The sequence below is a fragment of the Wolffia australiana genome, chromosome 14 (assembly GCF_029677425.1).
Source record: "Wolffia australiana isolate 7733 chromosome 14, ASM2967742v1".
Classification (NCBI taxonomy): domain Eukaryota; kingdom Viridiplantae; phylum Streptophyta; class Magnoliopsida; order Alismatales; family Araceae; genus Wolffia; species Wolffia australiana.
Window position 1 is genome coordinate 9,172,454 of NC_135848.1, and position 24,697 is coordinate 9,197,150.

Sequence of the window (24,697 nt, forward strand, 5' to 3'; positions counted from 1 at the left end):
AGTTTCATCACGTCATCGTCCAGGGCGTCACGTCCCGGACGTGCCGTTCCCTAATGAAGATGTGGGGAGAGGATCTTGACAGGCACATGAAGAAAGAACTGAAAAGCTCAACTAATTAGGGTTTGTTTACAGATAATTAGGGTTTGTTTAAGAGAAAATGAGAAGGGCTTAGGCCCAATAACCCCAATAAGAAAGTGAAACAGATCCAAAAAAGGACATTATAAGAGGTCCACTTCAATAGAAGCATTAAAAATGTAGAGGGCGATATTATTCCCAAAAAAACAGCTGTTTGGGCTCAGGGTGTGCGGATGATGGTTGTTAGAATGGAAGAAACTGCTGAAGGATGCTTGTTCCTGGTTCGCTCCGTAGGCTTATCGGAGAAAAACTTTGGAAAATTTAAATATAGATAATATTTTTAATGAGTTTCTTGTACAATTTTATGAACTAGAAAATTGTCTGAAAATAAACCTTTGTAACGCAATGAACAAAAATTCAACATTATGATATTAAAAAGGAAGAAAATTGCAACCCATTGAAAATTGAGGAACTCGTAAGGGAGAAACATGGGTAAATATGCTAATGGGGTCTGGTTTTAGGCCTTAAAGAAAAATTTTAAAATGAAGGAACATGTTATTCTAAAAACCAACAAAACTTTGACATTAAAGATAAACAGAAAAGGAATAAAGGAACTTTTGACATTAAAGAATGCAGGTCCCAAAATGACTCAACAATGCTTCAGGGTTTCAAAAACCAGGAAGAACAGAGAGGTCAACAATCCCTTTGGGAAGCTCGGCTATATTCTTCAGCAGCGCAAATCTGTTCTTCCTTACTCTCTCGTCCTCCTGCATGAACAAACACAAACTTCTCGCCTTAAATATATGGCCTCAGAGGGGCAGGAAAAAGGTATACTTTTTTGCAGGAAAGATAATAATGGTATATGTTGGAGAGCAGGGTTTTTATTAAATTTGTATATGGGCTCTCTACTAGTTAAGGAGTGGGAACCACAGGAAAGGAACAGAGGATAGTGCAGAGAGGAAGGAGGAAATATGCCACAATTGGAGCCAGACAGACAGAAGAGAGAACTGGTAGATTCAGTTAAACTAGATGGTCCTCTAACCTTAAAACTCTTTTGAGATAGGAATCCCTACATAGGAAAAATTATAATAATTTCCCTACTTCAAACAAAAAGGTTTAAGGAAACCACATTCTAATCCTGTCTAAATCATATTATTGTACTCCAAAGTAAATATATTAAGTGAATCACAAAAATTTTGATCATGGAGGAATCTAGGGAAGTGTCAGGGTGGTTGCTTGCAACAACTGACTGTAAAAGATGAAATGAGAATTCAGGGTCTTGAATCCTGTTAGAAGTAGGGGTGTTATCATAGCTTATCTTTCTTTGGATTCCTATATTTATATAAGAGCAGAGAACCCTCTAGTCCGTGTGTTTGGTTTTATCCTCATCAACTGTCCAACTCCCAGCTACTGGGCGACTCCCTGCTCTGCTCTATCATCTCTTCCTTCTTTAACTTGTCTTACCTCTCCTGAGGAGTTTAAAATGTATGGTTTTAGGGTTTATGTTGGCCCGGACCCGCACACATCTTGAATATAACCATACGGCATATCTAAAGCCTTATTGGGATACATTACTTTTTCACTGAAGGGGACATCTTTAGGCCTTTCTTCTTTTGTATAAGAGTTCTCCCACTCTATACGATGTCTCACTTGAGTCACATACTGTGAGAGAGCAGAGTGACTCAACAACTGGTGCATCTCAAGGTGAACAGGGTACCAAAACTTGATTGTCATCTTTTTCTGCTGCGACCACACTCACATCAATGATCGGGCAGTCTGTCACCTACCCCCACAACAAGTATTGTGACAAGTCTGCAGGGACTTTCTTCTTTGTCGCAACCTATTACGAGGACCCTCCATCATGATGCAAGTCGTGTATAGTCATCGGGACAACCCATTGCAGTGACCTATCACCGCAATCAGCAGGAGCTTCCTTTCTATAGTTTTTCCATCATCTTTTACTCAGCCACCTTACCCGACCGTGGTCTACCTGGTCAACAACTTGGTTTGTCTTCCTCTCAGCGACTTGAACAGCGACAAGATGACTGAAGCTTCAGAAAAGACGGTCATTTTGCACATCTCCAAGCTGGTGAGTCAAAAAACTATCTCAGTGGTGGTACCTTAAGTGCTGAAGTTTACAGGATTCAACCTACTTGATTGGAGTCACTATGTTGATAAATACTTAAGGGACAAGGGCTAAAGAGTGATTTTACGGAGGAGAAAAAACTGACAGATCCTCATTACTCGATTGGAGTCACTATGTTGATACATACTGAAGGGACAAGGGCCAAAGAGTCATTTTATGGAGGAGAAAAAACTGACAGATCCTCATTACTCGATTGGAGTCACTATGTTGATAAATACATGGATTTTGGGCAGCATGGCAGGTACTCTGTAAATGAAATTCCTAAATTTCAAATCTGCAAAGCACGTTTGGGATCATATTCTCACAAGAGCTGTGACAAGTGAAACAACCCTTAAGTATTTATGCGCTGTCAACTAAGGCAGCAAACCTGGGCAGGGGAGAGCAAACAATGATGGAATATACAGCTGAGAAATAATAAATTTGGAGGGAGCAGGATGATTACCAAACCCTGGGGGATTGAGTCTATTCTATGGAAATACACTGTGGAAGATAGATTGCATCGGTTACTTTTGAGACTGAGTGACAAGTATGAGTCCCTACAAAGTCAGATTTTGAGTAAGGATAGTCCCTGATATGGAAAAGGTTATCCTGATTAAATTGGAGGAAAAAGTTTCCCTTTACAGCAGGGCAACAAGGATGATTTAGACGCAGGTCTCATGGTTAAAATCAAACCTCATAAAAGTCAACAGGATGAAGGTGAGCAGGTGTACAACGCCAGGTCGGAGAAGATTCTGTTCTGCAAATGCTGTAAGTAGCAGGGCATTCGAGGGGTCATTAAGCACTCTGAGTTAGGGAGACATTCTATTCTTCTGGTCTACTTTGATGATAAAATTCTCACCAGAGACCATCGACTTTATCAGGAATTTGAAATTAAAACCCTGGAAGGTTGTACTCCCTCTGTATTGAAGTGACATACTCTTCCCAATGGGTGTTTATATCACAATATAGTTACATCCTTGATCTGCTGCATGAAATGAAGATGACTGAATGCAGACCACGGCTATTCCAATGGATCCTAACCTGAAGCTGAGACCATGCGAGGATACCCCAGTAGAATAAGTGTGGTATGAATGTCTTTTTGGACAGTTGATCTACCTGAATCACTCTCACCCAGATGTCAGCTATGCAGTCAGTGTCAAACATGATCAAACCGTCCCTCTTTCTCCTCTTCCTGCTGCTCCTTTTCTTGAAAAGCTGATGGCTAGGGTTTTGGCCGAAAACACAGATTAATTCTTTTGAATGCAATAGGGTGGCTTAAAACAGCCAGACACTGTGAAATGGGTGGGGCCCTTGTCCTTTGGGGTCTTATGCCAACATATGAAATCAGTCACCTAAATAAGACTCAGAACACACGAAAGAAAATGAATGGGCTATTTATAATATGTAGTCCATTAGTACATGAATATGACAAAAGAAACGTAGGAGACTGTCTAACAGTATTCTTAACCAATTTATGCAGAGTCCCAGAGAACTACATATGCAGGCAGCATAGAGGGTTTTGTCCAAACTTAAAGCTAGAGCAGGACATGGACAACTGTGCATCAGGTGAGTCGAGATCTACATGGACGTAGATTATGCCGGGTCAGTCATTGTCTACAGCTCAACCACCAGTTTATATGTATTCCTTGCAAGGAACATGGTTACTTGGAAAATCATGAAGCAGACAGTTATTGCCAGGTCAAGTGTAGTAGCCAACTTTAGAGCTCTCGCAAAGGTGATTTGCAGAATATTATGGATCAGAGTTATTCTTGAGGAGCTAAATATCAACGGTCGGCTCAGGTTTGTTGTATTTTATCAGCAAATCAGTAATCTGGGAAAAAAACTGATTGGAAGATCGTCTGCCTGGAGTATGTACAACCAAGTCAGCAGACTGCAGGCGTGCTTAACACAAGACTTCCAGGGAGCATTAGATGCATCCAGGCTTCTGAGCAAGCTGGGCATTAGATGCATCTGTTCACAAACTGATGGGAAGATCAGCCTGGAGCCTCAGGTATCTCGCTTCTAACCCATAAGGCCTAAAGGGAGACATTACTTCTTTTTATTAAATGGACCCATCATCTTTAGGCCTGTTATCCTTTCGTGACCTTATAAGGTTTTCCCAATCGCTTCATGAACTGTGAGAGAGTAGAGGGACTCAACAGATGACGCACTTCAGTGTCAGATGTTTAGGAAGAAAGAAATTGCTTCAAATTTGTGGTTCAGCCTCCTCATCAGATGACTGTTCCTGGCGAACTCCTTTTGGACCTAACTTCCAAAAACAACTAAGATTTGGTCAATAGGCTAATGTAAACACCAAACACAGATTACAGATCATGAATATGACAAGAATCTGTGTTTTTACTGAAGCATATATGGCATAAAATGTTGAGCACTTATGGTAGACATATCTGGTAGGTTTCCATGGGGGATGGAGAGATGGAGAAAAAAAAATAAAAGTAGCACCCGTCACCGAACTTGATCGGCAACCAATTCAATGGAAACTTCAAATCGGTATTTTTTAATGGAGAGGTACATCTAATTAAAGGGAAATCATTGCAAAATAAATGAAGAAAATACCCTTGAGGGAGTTGTTCCCCTAACTTACCACCATGACAAAGACTTTGTTGAAGAAGTTTTCCAGTGGCTGCACTAGCTCTGATGATGCCTCTACAAAAGTGTGAACATCAACTCCTGCAGAGTCAACATTTTGTGAGGTTCCATTCAGCACCTCAATGGCCAAAACAGAAACTTTGCACAGGCATTAGTTACCCCACGAGGATAATTAATCACATGAGAAATAAATTAATCAAATGGAATAAAAACAAGATCCCTAGCTCTAATGTATAGAAGAAGTCTTTAAAGATTATTCTAATTCCTTCGTTATAAAAAGTATCCCACCCTGGTGCACTTTTCCTTTAACGGCCAGGAAAGCATTCCACAATGCTCTCTCTTCATCTGTCTCGAAAGCAGAAGAATCAACCTGAAATTTCCATTTTTATCAGTAATATTATTATTACAGCTAAGCACTGAATACTTAACCAAGCACAGAGCCTCAGAATATCTCGGATCACCTCAAGAGAAGCACCAACATCCTTTCCACGGATGATTCTGGTTGGACGAGAATAGGCCTCAACTATTTTTGGCAAGACATCTCCTTTAGATAGCGAGTCCATCTGCCAAGATAAACAGTGAATCAAGCTGTTGGGTATTTGATGATAATAATATCATAAAGTATAGGCTGTAATAACATGGTTACCTCGTGCACTGATTCAGAGGCAAGACAAGGACAATTTCCACGTTCTAGAAGCACAGAGCGGACAATTTCAGGGCTTATTCCTTTATCAACCTAGAACACAAGAAGAAATACTAATCAAAGACAAGCATAGCCATAGAATATGAACACCCCAATAACGTCCCTTCCACATAACATAAGAAATATCTCATCACATTATAAGGTCACAATCGAAAGGTAAGAGTTAGTTAGAGTTGACTAAGTCTCATTTTCATAGTAAAGAGAGGATCGAGAAGAAGATAGATAAGCTAATCCAATGACCATCCGAATATTATTTTAGGCTTATTCCCCATGGCCGCCTTTACAGATTCACAAGAACAGTGCAAAATCATTAGAACTGTTAGACAATAAACATATATCCGTAATTTTACTTTTACGGCGCTATCTCTACATAAGTGTTAGGAACTGGGATGGTAACTGATGGGTTTGGTTTTAATTTTCATCAAATGATCAGCATCCAGGGCAGCAGGTTTCTCCAGTGCCATGCTCTTCTTTCTTGTTCTCTCCTCTGTATTCATCTCTACACCTGCCCCCAATGGATTTCAACAAAAACAAAGCTTTTTGCTGCTACATACCAGAAACTGTTCCAGCCTTCTGGTCACAAATTGATGCACCTGAAGGAAGAAAAAGAATCAGATCATCACGTGAACCAAAAGTGATCCCAAAAATGGAGAAAATGAAACTGGATTAACTCTTACATCGTTTAAAGTATTTGAATCAATGTTGACTGGTTGGACATCTGCAGCTAGCTTCAATGCATGCCGCAGGTCAATATTCTTTTTATTTTCCACTAATATCTGGACCTGATTAGGCAAATAAAAGAGGTTAATAATACAAATAGTATACGCTTTGCGAACTAAAAAACTGTCTTGACTTACAAGGCCATATGAGATCCTTCTCAACCCAAAGGGGTCATTTGTGGATGTGGGCTGGCATCCTACACCAAACAGTCCGACAAGACTATCCAACCTGTGAATTTAAAGCAAATGAGATATGAAATCAATTATTACATGTAAAAAGGAAGATTGAAATTAGTAAGTGCACATGACATAACATTTATAACATTTGTACAATCAAACGACTATAACCTGTCAGCCATGGATAAAACGATCCCCGCATCAGTTTTTGGGACAGCATCCCCGGAGAATCTGGGAAGTGTGATCTCATAAATGGCCTCAGCAACCTTACACAAAATAAAAAGAAAAACTTAGGCCACAAGGTTTTTTGGGTATGTACTAAACGCACGAAGTCCATGAAGGCACGATGTAGGAAGCATAGTTAAAGGATAAAGAATGCACAATTTCAGGAGTAAATACAAATTTTATCCTGCGTAGAGAATAAAGACAAAGATTCATGTTACAAAACAAATGAAGATGAATATGAAGGTTACATTGTCCAATGCAAGCTTCCTTTGTGAGGGATCTCACTATGATCACTCAGTTAATGGTCAACAAAATATTGTGTCTAACTATCCAGTACCTAAAATTAATTTATATGAAGTGAAAAGAATACCACTGATAAAAATATACCTGCTGAGATGAACCCTCTCGAAAAGCATAATGCCGAGCCATTGTCCCAGCGAGAGAAGTGAATTCAGTAACAATAGAAGTAGCAAGATCCGACATTGCCAAGGCTCCGGCCTCTTCAACAACAGATAGAATACTTTCATCCAAGTTCAGAGCAAAAGTCAACTTAGAGACTGTCTGTTGAATACGATTTGTTTTGTCTAACATTGTCCCAAGTTTTTCCTGGTTAAAACACAACAAGCACATCGGATCCATTACTAAGTGTCAATCCTTTCTGTTGAAAGGTGTAAATAGATTGCCTTACATGAAATAAAATTCCACTCAAACGTTGCCGGAATTCAGAGAGGCTTTTCTGTGTGTCTGAATGATAGAAAAATTTTGCGTCCTCATACCGTGCTCTGCACTTGATAGATTTGGGATTAAGAAAGTATAAAGTCTGCAAAATGTCTAAGGTTTTGAGGTATTGGGAACAGCAAAAACAAGATGAAGAATAATTGAATAAAAACTATTGACACGTAGATTTAGCGTTATATTCCAAAAAGGAGAAGGTCAAACATTGAAAAGCCAAAATTATCCTAAACAGGAATTTTTCTTAAAACTTCCTTGAGATCTCATGAATAAATTCCAAAGAATTCAGATGGTGCTGATGTGGTACCAGCTAGACATTGCTGTCCAAGACAATGCAATGCCGATCAAAAGTCTGTACAGTCATTTTTTGCTGATCTTCAAACTTTTTTAAACAAACCCATAAATTTACAATGCGAAATGAGGTGGATTGCAACATCCTCCCAGTGTGATGGACGACAATATAACCACATTATTCACATGCTGAAAAGAATATGATTTGAATCTGATCCATGAAATGGCTTTGGCTATGTTCATAGGTTTGTCCAGAAGTCATTTTTCAAATATCTACCGTATTGAAATATAAACTTGGCGGTGGGGATTTACTGTTGGCTTTATTGACTCAACCAATTCACTATGGCCCATCATCATGACATCTGAAACCGTCAGGTATCATTACTTCAGGATTTTGTCCAGATCTGGAATTTATCAAAGAAGAATCAATGTCGGAGTAGATGGATGAAAAGAAACTTCAATGTCGAAATAGATGGATAACAAGAAACTTCTATGTCAACGCCAGAGACCGGGAAAAAAAAAGGGAATTGGTGAGGAAGCCTGATGAGATGGATCAGATAATCCGCCTTCATTCTCTGGACGCAGGTCTCTCCCGTTCCCAGACTCCAACCGCAGCTGCCGTACACGAAGAGATTCTTGAAAAAGAATTCTTCCTGCCCGTCTCCTGCAGCTGGTTATTTATAGGGTCTCTGTAGCTGGGCTGCCACATGTGAGATCCCGCATATGGTCCCTGATCGGACACTCTTATTGCAAACATCCTTAGAAAATAACATGTACACATCCTTATAGTCAGTCAAAGAGCTCCAGGATAAGATGCATCGAATCTGCCTGTTCTCAGTATTGGACTTGAAATCTGGATACCACATCTCAAGATAGATGGAGGTCCACCACAAACTCTTGGACATTCAGTAAGGGTTAGGAAGCACAAATAACATTCTGAGTTCTTATGAATAAAATATTGCAAACTTTTATAGAGAATTCGTTTATCAATGGCAGCTTTTGCTGGCGCCTAGTCCAATGATGGGCTTTTCTAGGTATTTTTTTACTTGCCTTATCCACAGCACGCTGCATGATAACAACAAGAAATATATAATCAGTGCATCAAGAAGCATTCTATTATAGTGTGGACTATAACCAGTCAAATCCGGTGCTAGATCGAACTCATTGACAAATGCCGTATCTTGAAAGAAAAGCAAGTAATTGTATCACAATCATTCGGGGAATGTATGTATGAAAAGAAAGATAACATGAGATCCGTGTGGATCTCCCCCAACTGGCCATCGGGAATGTCCTTCTGACTGCTCCAGCTCCCGCTCCTGCAAGGGGTTTTGAGAGAAGAGAAGATGATTTGTAATCCTTCTTAGCCCCCCCCCCTGTTGCTATTTCTAGCAAATCCATTTGAAACTGCATTTCCCATTTCCGCCTTTTTCAGCCTCTTCTTCTATGCGCTCTGCTAAAATACTTGTCACATTCATACAGTGTGCAGCTGACAGGGTAAGCTTCTGACTTCCCAGGAGGATTTCTTCACTCAGAGGCAACAATCAAATCCTGGGGTATATAGAGGATCAAGTGAGCACATTGCATACCATTTGTTTCAGTCAGGAGTCTACTATGATTCTCAGACTACAACCACCTTTCCCACTCTAGAATAGGCCCAAATTCTCAAATCCATTTGTTTCAATATAAATATCTGCAAGGCCAAAGGTTTCTAGTCTGTGTATCTGGTATTTAGATAATAGAATGATCATTTGGGTGCTGTGGTAGCGTACCAAATTTAGGAGAAAATACTCTGGGAAGAGCTGTTGAATGTGTAATTCCAGTTTATTTGATTTTTCCATCATATTCCTTCTTCCCCTGTGATATAGGGTGTCATACCATACATATTTACTCCTTTGAATGCAACCCATTTCTCAATCCTTCCTTTTGAAAGATGAGCCATATTTTCTAAGGCCGCGGATGTCCTTCATCTTAAATTTGATAAATGAACAGATCATACTTCCAATGCAACTATCAAGAGTGGGAAGCCATCAAATGTCCAAAACCCATGCAAAGCACAGGAGGCGCTAAATCTTGTCCGATTTGGGTGAATTCCTTAAATGTTAATTGGTGAATTCCTCCATATTTCATCCATATGTGTGCCCTTTGAGTGTATGCCCCATTTCAATCAGCACGTGGGGGCTGGGTATGATTCCTCCACACATACATTTGGGGAGCAGTCATAACAGTGTCACTCTGGGTATTTATCTTTGCTGCCACAACCATAACACCGGGCTCTTTTTTTAACCTCTGTTCAAGACTGAATTTATCATAATAAAGGAAGCATATTGATACCAACGCTCGCAAGATCCTATCAAGAACCGAAGCTCCTTCCATGAGAGAGTCTTGACCCCCCACCAAGAATGACTAAGTACAGTAGTTTGAGGGTTTGGTGAGGGAATACAATGTAGGAAGTGAGGATGAATGGTCGAAGCAGATAAAAGATGGAAGAACATTCAGGGGAAATCAGATCGACTATCTGTGCTGTCCAAATTGGGAATCTCCCACTCTCCAGACCGATGATCTGCAACAACATAAGAATACTTCCTCCCTGTCAGGAACCTCTTATATTTACAGGTGCCTTGTGATGTTGACTTCTTTCTGGTTATGTTGACCCAATGCATCCAACCCTCTCATATGCGTGGGGCAGAGTCATATCATTACTCCCTCTCCACAGGACCAAATGGTCCTCAGTTTCAACGGCAGGGAACTGTCTAGCAATGACCATGGTGTCTTCCCATGTTAACTCAAAGTTGGGTCAATTCTTTCGCTTGATGATAAGTTACCTTCCATCCCTTGAATATTGTCTTTCTAAAACTGCTTCAGGGTATACCTGCCATTTCTATTCATCAGAAAGGGTTAATAAGTACAGGTAAAATATCAGTATTTTGTCTGATAACTTACGCCGATTGGACACATGGAAAACCGGGTGAATGGTGACCATTCGGGAAGGGGGACCATTTTTTTGGATTACAGTATGAGGACCAAATATTTTGGTGCTATTTTTTCAGAAGATCTCTTGGCTGACTTTATGCGATATGGTCGCATTTTCAGAAAACCTTATCTCCTTCCTGGAGTTCAATATCCCACAATGTTGACCTGCCTGCTTTTTCATGATTGACTGAGCCCTGGCGATGTGGTACTCAAGTTGGATTAAGATGATATCTCTTTCTGTTAGAAGTGCAACAATGGAATCTAGTGTGCATGGAGATGAACCATAACAGATGATGGGTGGGGGAGTCATGACCATAAGCAACCTTGAATGTAATCATCTTCGTCAACTTATGAAACAAGTTGTAACGGTACTCTGCCCATGCTAGCCATTTTGCCCATTTTTTTGGGTGCCATTTCGTTCGGTGTTTCCTTTTGGGGCACCAACCCAGCTAACAGGGAAAGAGAAAACAACATTTATGGCATTACACATGGGCCACTCATATTTGAGTGTCCTTGTCTGCTCCGATTACAATGCTCTCCAGTATTGTTTTCAAAATCAAAAAACAATCCTCTCCAGTTTGGCTTTATAAGGACACTCTTACAAATATGACAGAAAAAGATAAAATTTAAGAATAAAAAACAACAAATAGGTGGGAACTCTTTCAGCTTACAAAGATACGTTGATAAGGGAGAGAGAAATCTGCGTCAAGTTCAACGCTAAAAAGATGAGAGAGAGAAAAGAGGGACTGGGCAGTATGGATGTCTCCCATAGAGAAGAAGCAATGAATGGACTTTGCCAAGGTACAGAGAAAGACAAACCAAACACAACCTCAATATTATTCTCCTTGGCCAGCCTCCTGAATGAAGAGTTATCCTATTTCAAGGGAACATCCAGGACGGTAAAAGAATTGCCCCAGAGGGCAAAAATGACAGAAATACCCCAAAGAGAGACTGGGATTGTATTGAAGACCAACCCAGAGAGCATGAGCAAGTAGAGAGTGAAAAGTGTAAAATCAGGAAGGTTTCCGTAAAGGACGGAAGGCTGGATACACTGTAAAGATCTCTATGGTGGAGGAGACAGGGGTTCAGGACTCTGTGGAGTTTTATGGCTTGTCATACCTTATTTCCTTCAGAATGAAAACGAAGCAAAAAAATCATATGAAATACATACGTTGGTAAAGATACAAGTCAAATGAGGAGAATAACTGATGCCAATGCTATTCTGCCAAACAGGACATGATATTTCTGCGAACCTGAGTACAGCTTCATTTCCTTTCTTGACAACTTTAACATCAACAGCTCCATTTGCAACCTATAAAAGATTGTCCATGAAACAACGACAATAAAAGACAGCTTGCAACAAGGGTATCAGTCTTACGGATATAAAGAATGGCAGCAGCTTGTTAGTCAGTTTATCTCGGACAGGGAAGTACTTCTGGTGTTTACGCATAACCTGTTACCAATTATTATCAAGTAAACAGGAAATTTCACAAAAAAAATCAGTTAATGTCTATAGCATCAGGAAAGCTAGAAATAACAAACCTGTCACGATTAGAAATTATGATTCGCACAAAAATACAAAATGCAGAAAGCAGCTGTTAAAACAAGAAAAGATTAAGAATCACAAATTCCGCTCAAATGGGCTGCCATACATCGCCTAGAAAACCTATGAACCGAGGTACTATTGAAGGGGTAAATATTATTGCAAATCCCAGTGACTGAGGCTCTGGTCTCAAAGATCAGTGCAGCTTGTAATAAAATTGCATCTCCTTCTAGTGTCGTCTCACTCACTGTGCCCCACAGGAGGTTTTTCACAGTGATACTGCCACTATTCATCATTTGAACGATCAGAGTTATATCCAGCAGAGCATCCTCTATATTTTTAAGGGCCATCATAGGTCCTGTCACCTGGAACAATACCCCCATTGTATCTAGGGCATTTTTGTCATTTCAGCTCAACAGGGGCATTCTGGTCATTACCCATCATACATGTAATTCCTTTAAAATATGGCAGTCCAACCTTTTGAAGGGCAGCCAAGAAGTTGTCGAATGTATAGGCAAAATTATGAGCCCAAATTTTTATTTTTTGTCATTCCCCTTATCGGGTCCCGGTAGACCCATTACCCGATTCCATATCGGAATCGGGTAAGTTATAACGGCTAGTTTTTACTAGCCGTTATAACTAGCCATTGTTAACGGCTAATTGTCCCTCTATAAAAGAGGGACAATCTATGAGCTTGTTTTTATCTTTTTATCTCTTCTAATACACCAATTTATCTTTCTTGTTCTTCTCTCTACTCTCTGTCTCTCTCTTCTCTTACTCTCTCTCTGAGCTTCAGAAGATTCGTCATGGTATCAGAGCTGGCTGGTGATCTCCTGTGATTTTTTTTTGGCAAAGCTGAAGCTCCAAGTCCACTGCTAAGGAGAAGCTCATCCCACGGGAGGACCTTCTTCTATTTTATTGGAGCCTTCATTACAAGAAGCCTTCTGCTGCTGTCCTATTGGCAGATGAAGCTGCGAAGCACCCTTCTCAAATGTTCGCATCAGGCTATCAGGCTCCGTTTGCTGATAGGTGGCTTACTCAATTTCCAGTAATTGCGAAATGCAATATATTCAATGGAAACAATCTTCTGTTGTGGGAAAGGAACATCCAGGCAGTCTTGAAGCCTAGGAAACTCATCCACCACCTCTCAGTAGATCGTCCCGATGAGACTCATCCCAATTATCCTAAATGGATAACAGAGGAGTTTATTTTTGCATGGATGCTAGATTCTATAGCATCTGACCAGTTAACAAGTCTCTCTTCTTATGGAACAGCAAAGTCGTTATGGGAAGCAATCCATCGAAATCATTCCAAGAAGGGAGACAAAGCGAAGATCATTGATCTCATTGTAAAGGCCTACACCCTCAAGCAGGGAGATATGGATGTCCTAACATATTCAAACAAGTTGAGGGATATCCACAACGAGTTGGATCACTGCCGACCACCATCTACAGATCCAGTTGCTAGAGCTCACGAGGCTACCAATCGACTGTGTCAACTCTTACAAGGGCTCAGACCTGAATTCGAGCTCATCAGGAGTCAATTGTACAATAGGGAGGAAGAGTCCACGTTTGATCAGGCAGTATCCAAAGTTATGCAAGAGGAAAGTCGCCTGAATTCAACTCGGGGAGCCATCGAGAATACAGCCTATGTTACAAAGAACCAGCATTCTTCTGGCACTACTGGTGCTGAAAAATTCAACCGAGAAGAATTAGTGTGCAACTACTGCAAGAAAAAAGGCCATGTCAAAGACAAGTGTTGGAAGTTTCGTGGAAAGCCTCCACACATTGCCAAGGTCCATATGGCTCAACAAGAAGAAAAGAATTCAGAAAACCTGCCGTCGGCCCAGGACCTCCACAAGATGATGCAAGAATTCCAGACCTTGAAGTCAATCATCTCAGGTGGAACAGTCATTGGATCGACATCCATGGCTAATACTGGTAAAGAGGAATTAGTTACTCATATTACTTTATTTACTAGGAATCCAGAAAAGGCTTGGATCCTAGACTCAGGAGCAACAGACCATATGTCATCAAGGAGAGAAGTCTTTCTGACATATGAGAAGATGGCTCCTGGCAAACATGTTCAAACTGCTGATGGCACACTACTTCCAGTAGTAGGCATTGGTAGTTTGAACATCCAACCCATTGGTGAAATAACCAATGTGTTACATGTTCCAAAATTGTTTGTAAGCCTGGTTTCAGTACAACAGCTTGCAAAGATGAGGGAATATAATATACTATTTGATAACTTGGATGCCTATTTATGTCATAAGGACCTCAGGTGTAAGATTGGACTAGTTAAAGTTCAACAAGGCCTCTACTATCTACCTTGGAAGTTGCCTAGCACCCTGATAAGGTGGCAGCAATATCATCCCAAGCCTCTATTATGGAGATCCATCAAAGAATGGGTCATCCTTCTTTTCACCTTCTGAAACACATGTACCCATACCTGTTTAAGGATGTTTTGGTGGATCATATTATTTGTGAATCTTGTCATTTGGGGAAATTCAAAAGAGTTTCCTATCCACCAAGTACCACAAGAATGACTAGACCATTTCAGAACATACATTGTGATGTATGGGGACCATCCCCTCAAATAGACATACTAGGACATCAATATTTTCTAGTATGTACAGAAGATTACAGTCGATATAGTTGGGTATTCTTACTCAAAAATAAGACTGAAGTTACTAAGAACCTGAAAGGATTATGTCATCTTATCAGAAGACAGTTTGGTAACCCAGTCCAAGGATTTAGGACTGACAATGCCAAAGACTTTCTCAACAACAAACTTATGGAATTCTTCAGCTCGGAGGGAAAAAGGCATGAAACCTCATGTCCTTATACACCACAACAGAATGGTCTTGCCGAAAGAAAACTAGGAGATATTGTTGACAAGGGGAGAACACTCCTTATTCATGGAAACGTTCCTGCAAACCTATGGGGATTTGCATTAATGACAGCCACTCATCTTATAAACCGACTACACTCTAGAGTTTTGGGATTCAAAAGCCCTTTAGAGTTACTTGAAACACACTACCCGACTGTAAGACTGAAAACTGGTTTACCGGTCAAAATATTTGGATGTGTTGGATATGTGTACAATCATACATATAAGCAAAATAAATGGTCTACGAAGGGCCTGAAGAGCGTCTTTGTTGGATATTCTGTTACTCAAAAGGGATACAAGATGTATCACCCCATTACTCGAAAATATATGGTCACCAAGGATGTAGTGTTCGATGAACAATCGTTTTACTACAAACCCAGAGGTACTGAGTGTCATAAAGATATATCTCATTTACTGACTAGTGAGGACGATACTCTCACAACCGAAAATAATGGTTCTGACCATGATCAGGATATTATACCTATTCCTGTGGTCGATTCACCTGTTGTAGAAAATGAGAATTCCAATGATGACTTAGGCATCTCCAGTAGAACAAATGACACAATGGACAATTAGCAGATCTACATCGAATATCCCCATACCCAAAATATTATCAGAGAAAAAGAAAAGGAAGGAATCAAGAAAACCTGAATTTGGGTGAAGGGGGAGAAGTGTCTAATCAAGGGGGTGTGATCTCTGGAGATGAAGAAAGGGTTACTGATAATGGAGGCTATGATTGGCCGATTGCACTAAGGGAACTAGAACTTGTGTAAAACCAATCCCTTATTCAATGATTAATTATCTAAACTACCAAAAGGTGTCGCCTAGTTACAAGGTTTTTCTCACCAAAATCAAGGATATTCCTATTCCAAAATCTCCACAGGAAGCTATGAAAGATGTCAGATGGAAAGAAGCAATGGATGAGGAAATGAAGGCACTAATACAGAACAATACCTGGGAACTTGTGGAACGACCCAAGGGTAAAAAAACGGTCGGGTGTAAATGGGTATTTACACTCAAATGTAGATCAGATGGTAGTCTGGAAAGATACATGGCTAGACTTGTAGCTAGAGGATACACTCAGACTTATGGAATTGACTATCAGGAGACGTTTGCTCTAGTAGCAAAGATTAACACCATCAGAATTTTAATTTCTTTGGCAGTCAACCTAAATTGGCCTCTAAATCAGTATGATATAAAAAATGCTTTTCTTCATGGCGACTTGAAAGAGGAGATCTACATGGATGACCCACCAGGCTATGAAGAAAAAATAAATCAAGGAAAAGTATGCAGACTACGAAAGGCTTTGTATGGATTAAAGCAATCACCTAGAGCATGGTTTGGAAGATTCACACAAACTATGAAGAAACTTGGATACAAACAATGTAATGGTGAACACACTATGTTTTTTTCAGGAGATGTCCCAAGGATTGATAACAATTTTGATAGTATATGTAGATGATATTATAATTACAGGGAATAATCTAGAAGAAATTAAAAATCTCGAACAACACTTAGATAGGAGTTTTCGAGTCAAACAATTGGGGCCCCTAAAGTACTTCCTAGGAATAGAATTTGCACGATCAAGTGAGGGAATTTTGATGACACAACAAGAATATATCTTGGAACTTCTAGAAGAAACAAAACATATAAATTGCCACACAAATGAAACACTGATTGAAGTTAATCATAAATTAACTATCAAGGAGGATGAACCTAGAGTAGATATTAACTCATATCAAAGTATTGTTGGAAAACTCTTATATCTGTCACATACCAGACCAGATATTTGTTATGCGGTCAATGTATTAAGTCAATTTATGCACTCATCCAGAAACTCTCATTTTCAAGCTGTAAACAGGATTCTCAGGTACCTAAAGGGAACTCCAGGACTGGGCATTGCATATCGGAAAGCAGGTAAACTTGACCTTATTTTATATACTGATTCTGACTATGCTGGGTCTCGTCTTGACTAAAGGCAACTACTGGGTATTGTACAATACTTGGAGGGAACTTGGTGACTTGGAGAAGCAAGAAGCAAAGTGTTGTCTCCAAGTCCAGTACAGAAGCTGAATTTCGAGCTATGTCCAAAGGAATTGATGAAGTAATGCGGATTAAACATGTGCTAGATGATCTGAAGATTAATTATATAAGCCCAATTGTCATCCGCTTCGACAACAAATCTGCTATCAGCATAGCGCATGATCCAGTTGATCACGAAAAGATGAAGCATGTCAAAATTGACCGATTCTACATTCAAGATCATTTGGAGCAAGGAATATTGAAAACAGAACATGTCAAATCTGAAGAACAATGTGCAGACATATTCACCAAGGGTCTACCTATCAAGAGCTTACAACATTTGATATCCAAGCTTGGAATGGCAAATATACATTCCTGCACTTGAGGGGGAGTGTCGAATGTATAGGCAAAATTATAAGCCTGAAGTTTTATTTTTTGTCATTCCCCTTATTGAGTCCGGGTAGACCCATTACCCGATTCCATATCGGAATCGGGTAAGTTATAACGGCTAGTTTTTACTAGCCGTTATAACTAGCCATTGTTAACGGCTAATTGTCCCTCTATAAAAGAGGGACAATCTATGAGCTTGTTTTTATCTTTTTCTCTCTTCTAATTCACCAATTTATCTTTCTTGTTCTTCTCTCTACTCTCTGTCTCTCTCTTCTCTTACTCTCGCTCTGAGCTTCAGAAGATTCGTCAGAAGTAAATCAAAGTTCTGTTGACTCTGATGTCTCTCACCATGTGCTGTCCAGTCTGCTGATATCTCTCTAGCTGATGTGCATCCCAACATCCTCTCTCCACAGATGATCTCTTTGGCATTCGCCTTCTCCCTCTGAGATCCTGGTGACAATATTACCACAGGGCTTCCTTCACTATCAGGTCTTTCCAGATAAGAACGCTTGGGTTACTATCAACGTCTCACTTCTGAGTTCCCAATTACGGGTAAGCCAATTAGTACGCCATTTGGAACTGTCACCTTTGGAGCTGGTGTCTTCAGCTCATCAGCCACAACCTTCTTCTCCACAATAAAACCCTCGGGAGATTGGTAATGAACAAAAACGACAACTTTTCCATTACCTCTTTTGAGTCTAATATACAAGATTCTTGATTACACGTATTGGGCCATTAGTTGGGCCCATTAGTCTATATAAGGAAACAACTAAATAGGAAAGACACAATAAAAGAAATAAGGACAAAATAAAAAAAAGCATCTCAGCTGACTGGGACAATAATGTTTCCCCAGTGCCTGGACATTATTCGAATTCAACAGAGCAAGTCAAGTCTCACTTGGATATGCCACTTTGTACATTTCAAGTCTCACTAGGATATGCAAAGGCAAGTATCGCACCGTCTTTCTCTCATGTCTTCCAACAATCTTTTCAGTATGTATAGTTTTTTCAAGAACCTTCTGTTCCAATACTCAGATAAGAGGAATGGAGGCAGTCGTAGAACTTACTTTTAGACATTTTGAATTGAAGCCAAACAAGGAGAATACACAGTATTAATGGAAAAGATGAAGGAACTGGAGAGGAGAGGACGTGACACCTAGTAACCATCTCATCCCTCCCCTTGTACCCTTCTCCCTCTTCCACTGTGTCCCTTCTCCACCTTCCCACATCCCACATCATTTTTTCTATCTCTATCACATTTTTCTGTCTTACTCTTGGTTTTCCATTGCTATTATTTGAAACTCTTTTAGTTTCCTTTGCAAAATGATCTTCATGTGTACACATCCTATCCAGTCTCCTGCTCTAATTTTTCATGACTAATCTTTGTTTTCACCATCATGTGATCCACCATGTGATACCAAATAAAGCCCACAGTGACATATCAATGGTCCTATGTCTTTGAACATTCATTCTTTGTTCAATGCCAGATTTGAAGAGTCCACATATGATGACCTGTTGTATCTATCATCTTTGGAGGCATATCTCCTGATTGCTTTGTGCAATGTACCTTGCACTTGCACAAAACTCCCACTTTCTAGATTTGTCACATATTTTCTCCTTTCTCCTCCAAATTATTCATCTATTTATTATTTGCCTCTGTTCCAATCACCATTTCTCAAGCCGCGGCTCTATGAGGGTGGTGTGCTGAAATGGATGCCGAGATGTGGGCTCTTTATGAAAATGAATTGGCAGTTGGTTCCTCCTCATGCCTCTAAACCTGTGGTTCTGTACAGATGGTTGTTCAGCAAGAGGCTGGGCCTAATTTTTCTATGGATCAGCAGAAGGGTGTCTTGATGCCTGTGGATTCACACAAGAGATATTATAAAGACTCTTTCGAGATTTTGTCTCCAGTGCCAAAGATTGCCTTAATGTGGACAGTTCTATTCCTTGTCTCTTGTTAGCCTCTCTCTTAATTGGATGTCAAATATAGTTTTCTACATGGAGATCTCAAGGATACACCCCAGAAGACCACCCTTCCCAGATATTCCTCAACCAAAAATCTTATTACAGTCTCAAACTGTCTACCAGGAGCTGATTAAGTGGCCTTAGTATCATTTTGAAAGGTGGACTTAGAATCGAAGAGTCCTACTGGTGCATCTCACTTGGATATAAATCACTATGGTGGTTTATGTTAACTATTTTTGTCTTTCAAATGATGATCAGTCTAACAGTAGTAGCTCGAAGGTTTTGTTGAACACAGTTGCCTCTCTTCTTTGTTGTTATTTCCTTATTCTAGGTGTAGCAAGACTTTCCACCCCTCATTCAATAAAGAACTTGTAGCAAACCCTAATTCTTCAACTTGGTTGAAGTTAAGTATTCCCCTTTCTCGTTGAACCTTTTTCTCCACCAAAATCTAAACTTCTGCAGTTTTTTCTTCAAACCAAGGTTCCCCCAAAGATCTTGGTTCTCCATGTCACAGAGTTGATGAAACTGCACTTATGTCTTTAATTTCTTTGTGTTCTTAGACTTGTAAATGGGTCACGTGTTATAAATGGGCCCTATGTCTTTTTTTTGTTCCCTCTTTATGTTATTAATGGGGCACATGATATAAGTGGCCCATGCCCATGTGACTGTTTTCCAGTCACTTAGGGCAGTGAGGCCCACTACTTGTTTTGTATTGGCTGGCATCTAAACTTCTTGGATGAAACGGGATTAGAACTTCTGCTTTGAGTAAATCCTAGTCGCCGCTGGAGTTCCACTGTCAGATGTAAGAGGGTCATCGGGCAAAGAAAGAGGAAGTTTAATGCGTAGTCTTCTCGATAATCCATTTGAAGAGATGAACAGATGGATTAAATGATAATACATCTCTGACACCACTATCTGATTTTATGCTGTTGCAAAATGATACTGCAATAATCTTGGATCTCCTCTCATAGGAACCTTCATAGACAGCTGAGAAAGCATAAGCATACTAGGCGACGAACACATGTTCCAAATATGAGAGATACAAATTAAGCGTCAACTCCCTACTTATAAATAAAGGGATTTATTCTTCCCTGCTGACCAAGATTTGACTTTACCGGAATTTGCTGAGGGATGAACGCCAACGCCCAGACATCCTCTAATAAAAATGGTCCAGGCCCTTGATTCTATACCTTTAACTGTTTAGATATGAATTCGACCTCTATTCTTCAGACATCTCTCAGTGACATTATTCTGGAAGCATTTTGAATCTACTGTTACTGTGCTTTGTTTCTCTTTTGATTTCTACCGACTCTTACAGCACCCTCCCAAGAAGAGCTGGTCCACAGACCACACAGCTCCACTTTTTGTTATCAGGAGAACCCCAGCCAGCAGTTTGCACCACAGTCAGCCTCCGTGCACCCCCAGATATCCATCATGACAAGAATCACTGGATAATTCAAAGATCATTTTTTCCCTCTCCCGCCTAATATATTTCACTATTGGTTCTATATCAATAATCAGCCTTCCCTGGCTCTAGTCAACAAGTTATCATTTGTTTTTCCATGTGATGACTCACCTAAATAATCCTCTTTGCCTTCCGAGCTGGCCACAATCCGAATATTTCATCTTTCTTGCATGCTTCTCTCCGTTAGTAACCATGTGGATCACATCAAATACCTGGGTGAATATTGATGCTGCAACTGGTGACCTCCCGAGAGTTGAGCAGGTATCATTGTCTAGTTGGATGTGTAAACAGAGTATCACTCATTGAAATATTGCCTTTTCCAAACATATTATCAGGCATTTCCTAGCTTCTCCTTGTACCCCATATATGGCTCATGTCAAGCATCGTTCTGAATGTGAAATTGCATCCTAGGAGTGGAATCCTATATACAACCTCCAAATTTTTGTACCTTTTTGTTATTTAAATGGCTCATACTTTGATTGTCAAGTCCATACCTCACAACTTGCCCCTCAATCTACCTCTTTAGAGAAAGAACCCAAATATATATTCACCAAGGCTTTTCTATAACACTCATGTATCTTTCTAGTGCTTGAGAATGAGGAGATTCCAACTTCATGATCCAGCTTGAGGGGTGGTGCTGTGAAACATTTGGAGTATAACCCCTTCTACCTCTGCCTCTATGTGTTCTCAACCTTTGTTCAGGTTTCTATGTATCAACGTTACAGTTCACATATCTCCAGTTTCCCTCAGTCGGTTACCATTACAAGTGGGTACTTATGCTTTCTACAGATCTAGTGTGAACATAGTTAATTTGTACTGACAGGGTGGAAAATATTTCAAATACATTAAAAATTCTTCCCATTTGTAATAAAATTAAAATAAACTAATGTTCATGAAGTGGTGCAAAAGGCATATTTCAAGTCATGCATGTCTATAAAATGATTAAAACTACTAACCATTATCAATATCTCTTCTGGAAGATCCAGGAATGATTCATCAAAGTGCCCAAGTATGGGAACAGGTGATTCAATAAGGTTTGAGACCTGCATTCAGATAATGAAGGAAAGTAAACAGAGAAAGAAGATATCTAAGGATGAGCACGAGAAAAAGACTTACCTCATCCAATAAGCTATCATCATAAACAAGTTTCCCACCGACACTGTCCACCAAGGAATTCGAAAATTGAACTATTTTGTGCTTGCGATCCTGTTACATTTAGCAAAAAAAAATTGGTATAGAGGTTAAAAAAATTATACAGTAAGGGTGCCATTTTTATGACAGAATTGGAATCATTTAGACCGAAAGCGAAGGAGTAGGAAGCCTTGAAATTTTCATGGAAGAGTCAAGAAGCAAAATAATGCGATACCTAATAAGCCTTATCACTTCCCACATCAAATCTAAATGGAATTAGTTTATGAATGATGGAAAATGTCATGCCAGATCAATGTACCAAAGGAATCTTGAAATATGGAATCCTAACAAATGTTCACTTTAGCAGGCATTTAGAAAAATAAAAAAACGAAAAATAGAAATGATAAGATCACCACAAACATAGATTAGCACCAGATTAAATGTTTACAAGCACTCAAGAAACCTGACGCTCTCTGACTTACTTTTCTATAATGTTAGAAATTTTAAAAATTCAGGACTCAAACTTGGAGATATTCTCAGCCCTACCTCAATTTTAGTTAAGATCCCTGTTCTCTCGATACAGCCAAGATAAGACTCCGCATCTTCTATCTAGAGGTACACAAAAAATGTCAGAAACCAGAAAAACAATAGAACAAAAATGAAGAACAGCATTTACCCAATGAAATGATGACATAATCAATGTGAAATAAAAGTTGAAATTTTAATCAAAGGTTGCAGAGATAATCTTATTTTAGTAGTTTCAAGCATTATTCTCATAGAAATGTGTTAAGATACCGCAGCTATCTTCTCAATTAAGACTTGCAGTATAGAAGATGGGATGAAGGCTTAACCAAGATGTAGATCTTCGACTCTAACAATTCAATGGAATATAGATCTGGACGTCCAACAGTGACTGAAATCACATACAATAGATGTAAGGAAATGTGATACTAGAACGGACGAGCTAAGATGCTCTTGCAGATTGTAGAGACTCGCCGCCAGATCGGACAACGTCAGCTCCGCTGGGACGAGAGGGAGAATCTCCTGTCTTGACCCTTCTTCAAGAAATGACTTTTCTACCCCCTTTCCAGATCACAGCCCTTCTATTTATATCCTTCACATGAAAACTCCTTCCCCCCCTTATTCAAATCTTCCCACGTGCCTGTTCAGCTCAATCCGCATGTGTGGTATTATTCACACGCTTCCTCTTCATTTGGTAAGTTCTGGTCAGGTGCTTATCAAAATGTTGAACTGTTGTCTCGAAACAGATAAATACCATTTCACAAAGTGATAGGGTGATCTGTTTAATGTAAGATTCATACATCATGTGATAAATAGAAATGACAGGGGGGCAGTTCCTGTTGAATATAATGAACTCGTATAAAAAAGGTAGGGGAATGAGAAGGACAGGCATATGGTAGCAAGCTCCATTCGTTCTTAAGTGGAGAAGCGTGGGAAAATATGCATCAAATAAAAAAGGTAAAAATTTTGTTTCTCGAAAGAAAGGAACATAACTTGTACGGAAAGGAAATACGGTCGAGGAACAAATGGAAAAGCCACAATGTCTTATTAGACTCAACAAAAGCTGTGTCTGAATGTTGCAATGGTAGTACTCGAGACAAATACAGGATGTAGAGGCCCACCAAAGGCAAAACCAGTATGAAGTGGGTTATCTAGTTTCCATCAAGATTAGACTTTACAAGATGAAATCACTGGACAAGAGATTCATTGAGAATCTCAGCCCTTTAAAACATGGACCACTTCCAATCTTGACACATGTGAGCCCAGTGGCCTATAAATTGGACTGCCCTATGATGACCTTAATTCAACCCGCTTTTCACACTTTATAATTACACAGGGAAATGGGACCATCACTGGAGCACCAGAATATTCCTCTGGAGTTAAATAAAGAGTTATGCAGCTCTTCCCAGAAGATTTGCAGGTTGAGCCACTCTAGGACAGGAGTTGAAATGTTGATCAAATGGAAGAATCTGACTGGATTGGAGAACTCCTTGCAACCCAGAGCAACAATCAAGCAGCACCCAAAAAACAGGACAGACAAGCACTGTTTGATTTCTTAATCTCCTCCCTTCTCAGCCCCCAGCCACTTGTCCTATTAGGGTTGGAAAAACACTTCTAAAGAAAGAATGCTAAAATCATACTTCTATTTTTCTAAGCCAGTCATATACTGGCTATCACAAGGCGGGCCTGGGCCTATTTAACTCAGGAAGGCCTGGGTCCGTACCAGAGACAAAAAGAAAAATTTTAAATGTTGTGAGCGACTTACAAGAAACATTAAAAAGCAACGGCATGGATTAATAGTCCCCGTAAGTTGGGTATGGATGTCAGTCATGCCCAACTTGAACACCAGTTGATGGAACTGTAGATCAGGTAGCCCTTTGGTGAAGATATCTGCCGCCTGCTCAGATGATCCCACAAATACAAGAGTAACAACCTTCACATCAATTTTCTTCTTTATAAAGTGTTAGTCCATTTTGATATGCTTGGTCATATCATGCTGAGCAGGGTTGTGTGAGATGGCGACTGCAGATCGGTTATCACAATACAGCCAAATATCTTCTTGTTGAAACACCGTCAGGTCTTACAGTATACCCTTCAACCGGAGGGTTTCACATATACCCTGAGCTAGAGATCAAAATTCA

At 39.8% G+C, this 24,697-nt stretch overlaps 1 protein-coding gene across 1 annotated transcript in view; it reads right to left on the minus strand.

The window, feature by feature from the left end:
- Positions 1 to 666: 666 nt before the first annotated feature.
- EDD1 (glycine-tRNA ligase) overlaps positions 667 to 24,697 on the minus strand; it is a 66,909-nt gene continuing 42,878 nt past the window's right edge. The window contains exons 21-36 of the mRNA XM_078585680.1: positions 22,581 to 22,643; positions 22,020 to 22,109; positions 21,860 to 21,946; positions 12,006 to 12,080; positions 11,881 to 11,939; positions 7,323 to 7,416; positions 7,022 to 7,240; positions 6,581 to 6,675; positions 6,371 to 6,461; positions 6,191 to 6,295; positions 6,068 to 6,106; positions 5,457 to 5,546; positions 5,272 to 5,373; positions 5,099 to 5,180; positions 4,806 to 4,891; positions 667 to 842 (exon numbers count right to left, since the gene is read on the minus strand). Coding sequence (XP_078441806.1) covers positions 744 to 842; positions 4,806 to 4,891; positions 5,099 to 5,180; positions 5,272 to 5,373; positions 5,457 to 5,546; positions 6,068 to 6,106; positions 6,191 to 6,295; positions 6,371 to 6,461; positions 6,581 to 6,675; positions 7,022 to 7,240; positions 7,323 to 7,416; positions 11,881 to 11,939; positions 12,006 to 12,080; positions 21,860 to 21,946; positions 22,020 to 22,109; positions 22,581 to 22,643 — 1,476 coding nt within the window. The 3' untranslated portion in view covers positions 667 to 743. The remainder of the gene's footprint in view (positions 843 to 4,805; positions 4,892 to 5,098; positions 5,181 to 5,271; positions 5,374 to 5,456; positions 5,547 to 6,067; positions 6,107 to 6,190; positions 6,296 to 6,370; positions 6,462 to 6,580; positions 6,676 to 7,021; positions 7,241 to 7,322; positions 7,417 to 11,880; positions 11,940 to 12,005; positions 12,081 to 21,859; positions 21,947 to 22,019; positions 22,110 to 22,580; positions 22,644 to 24,697) is intronic.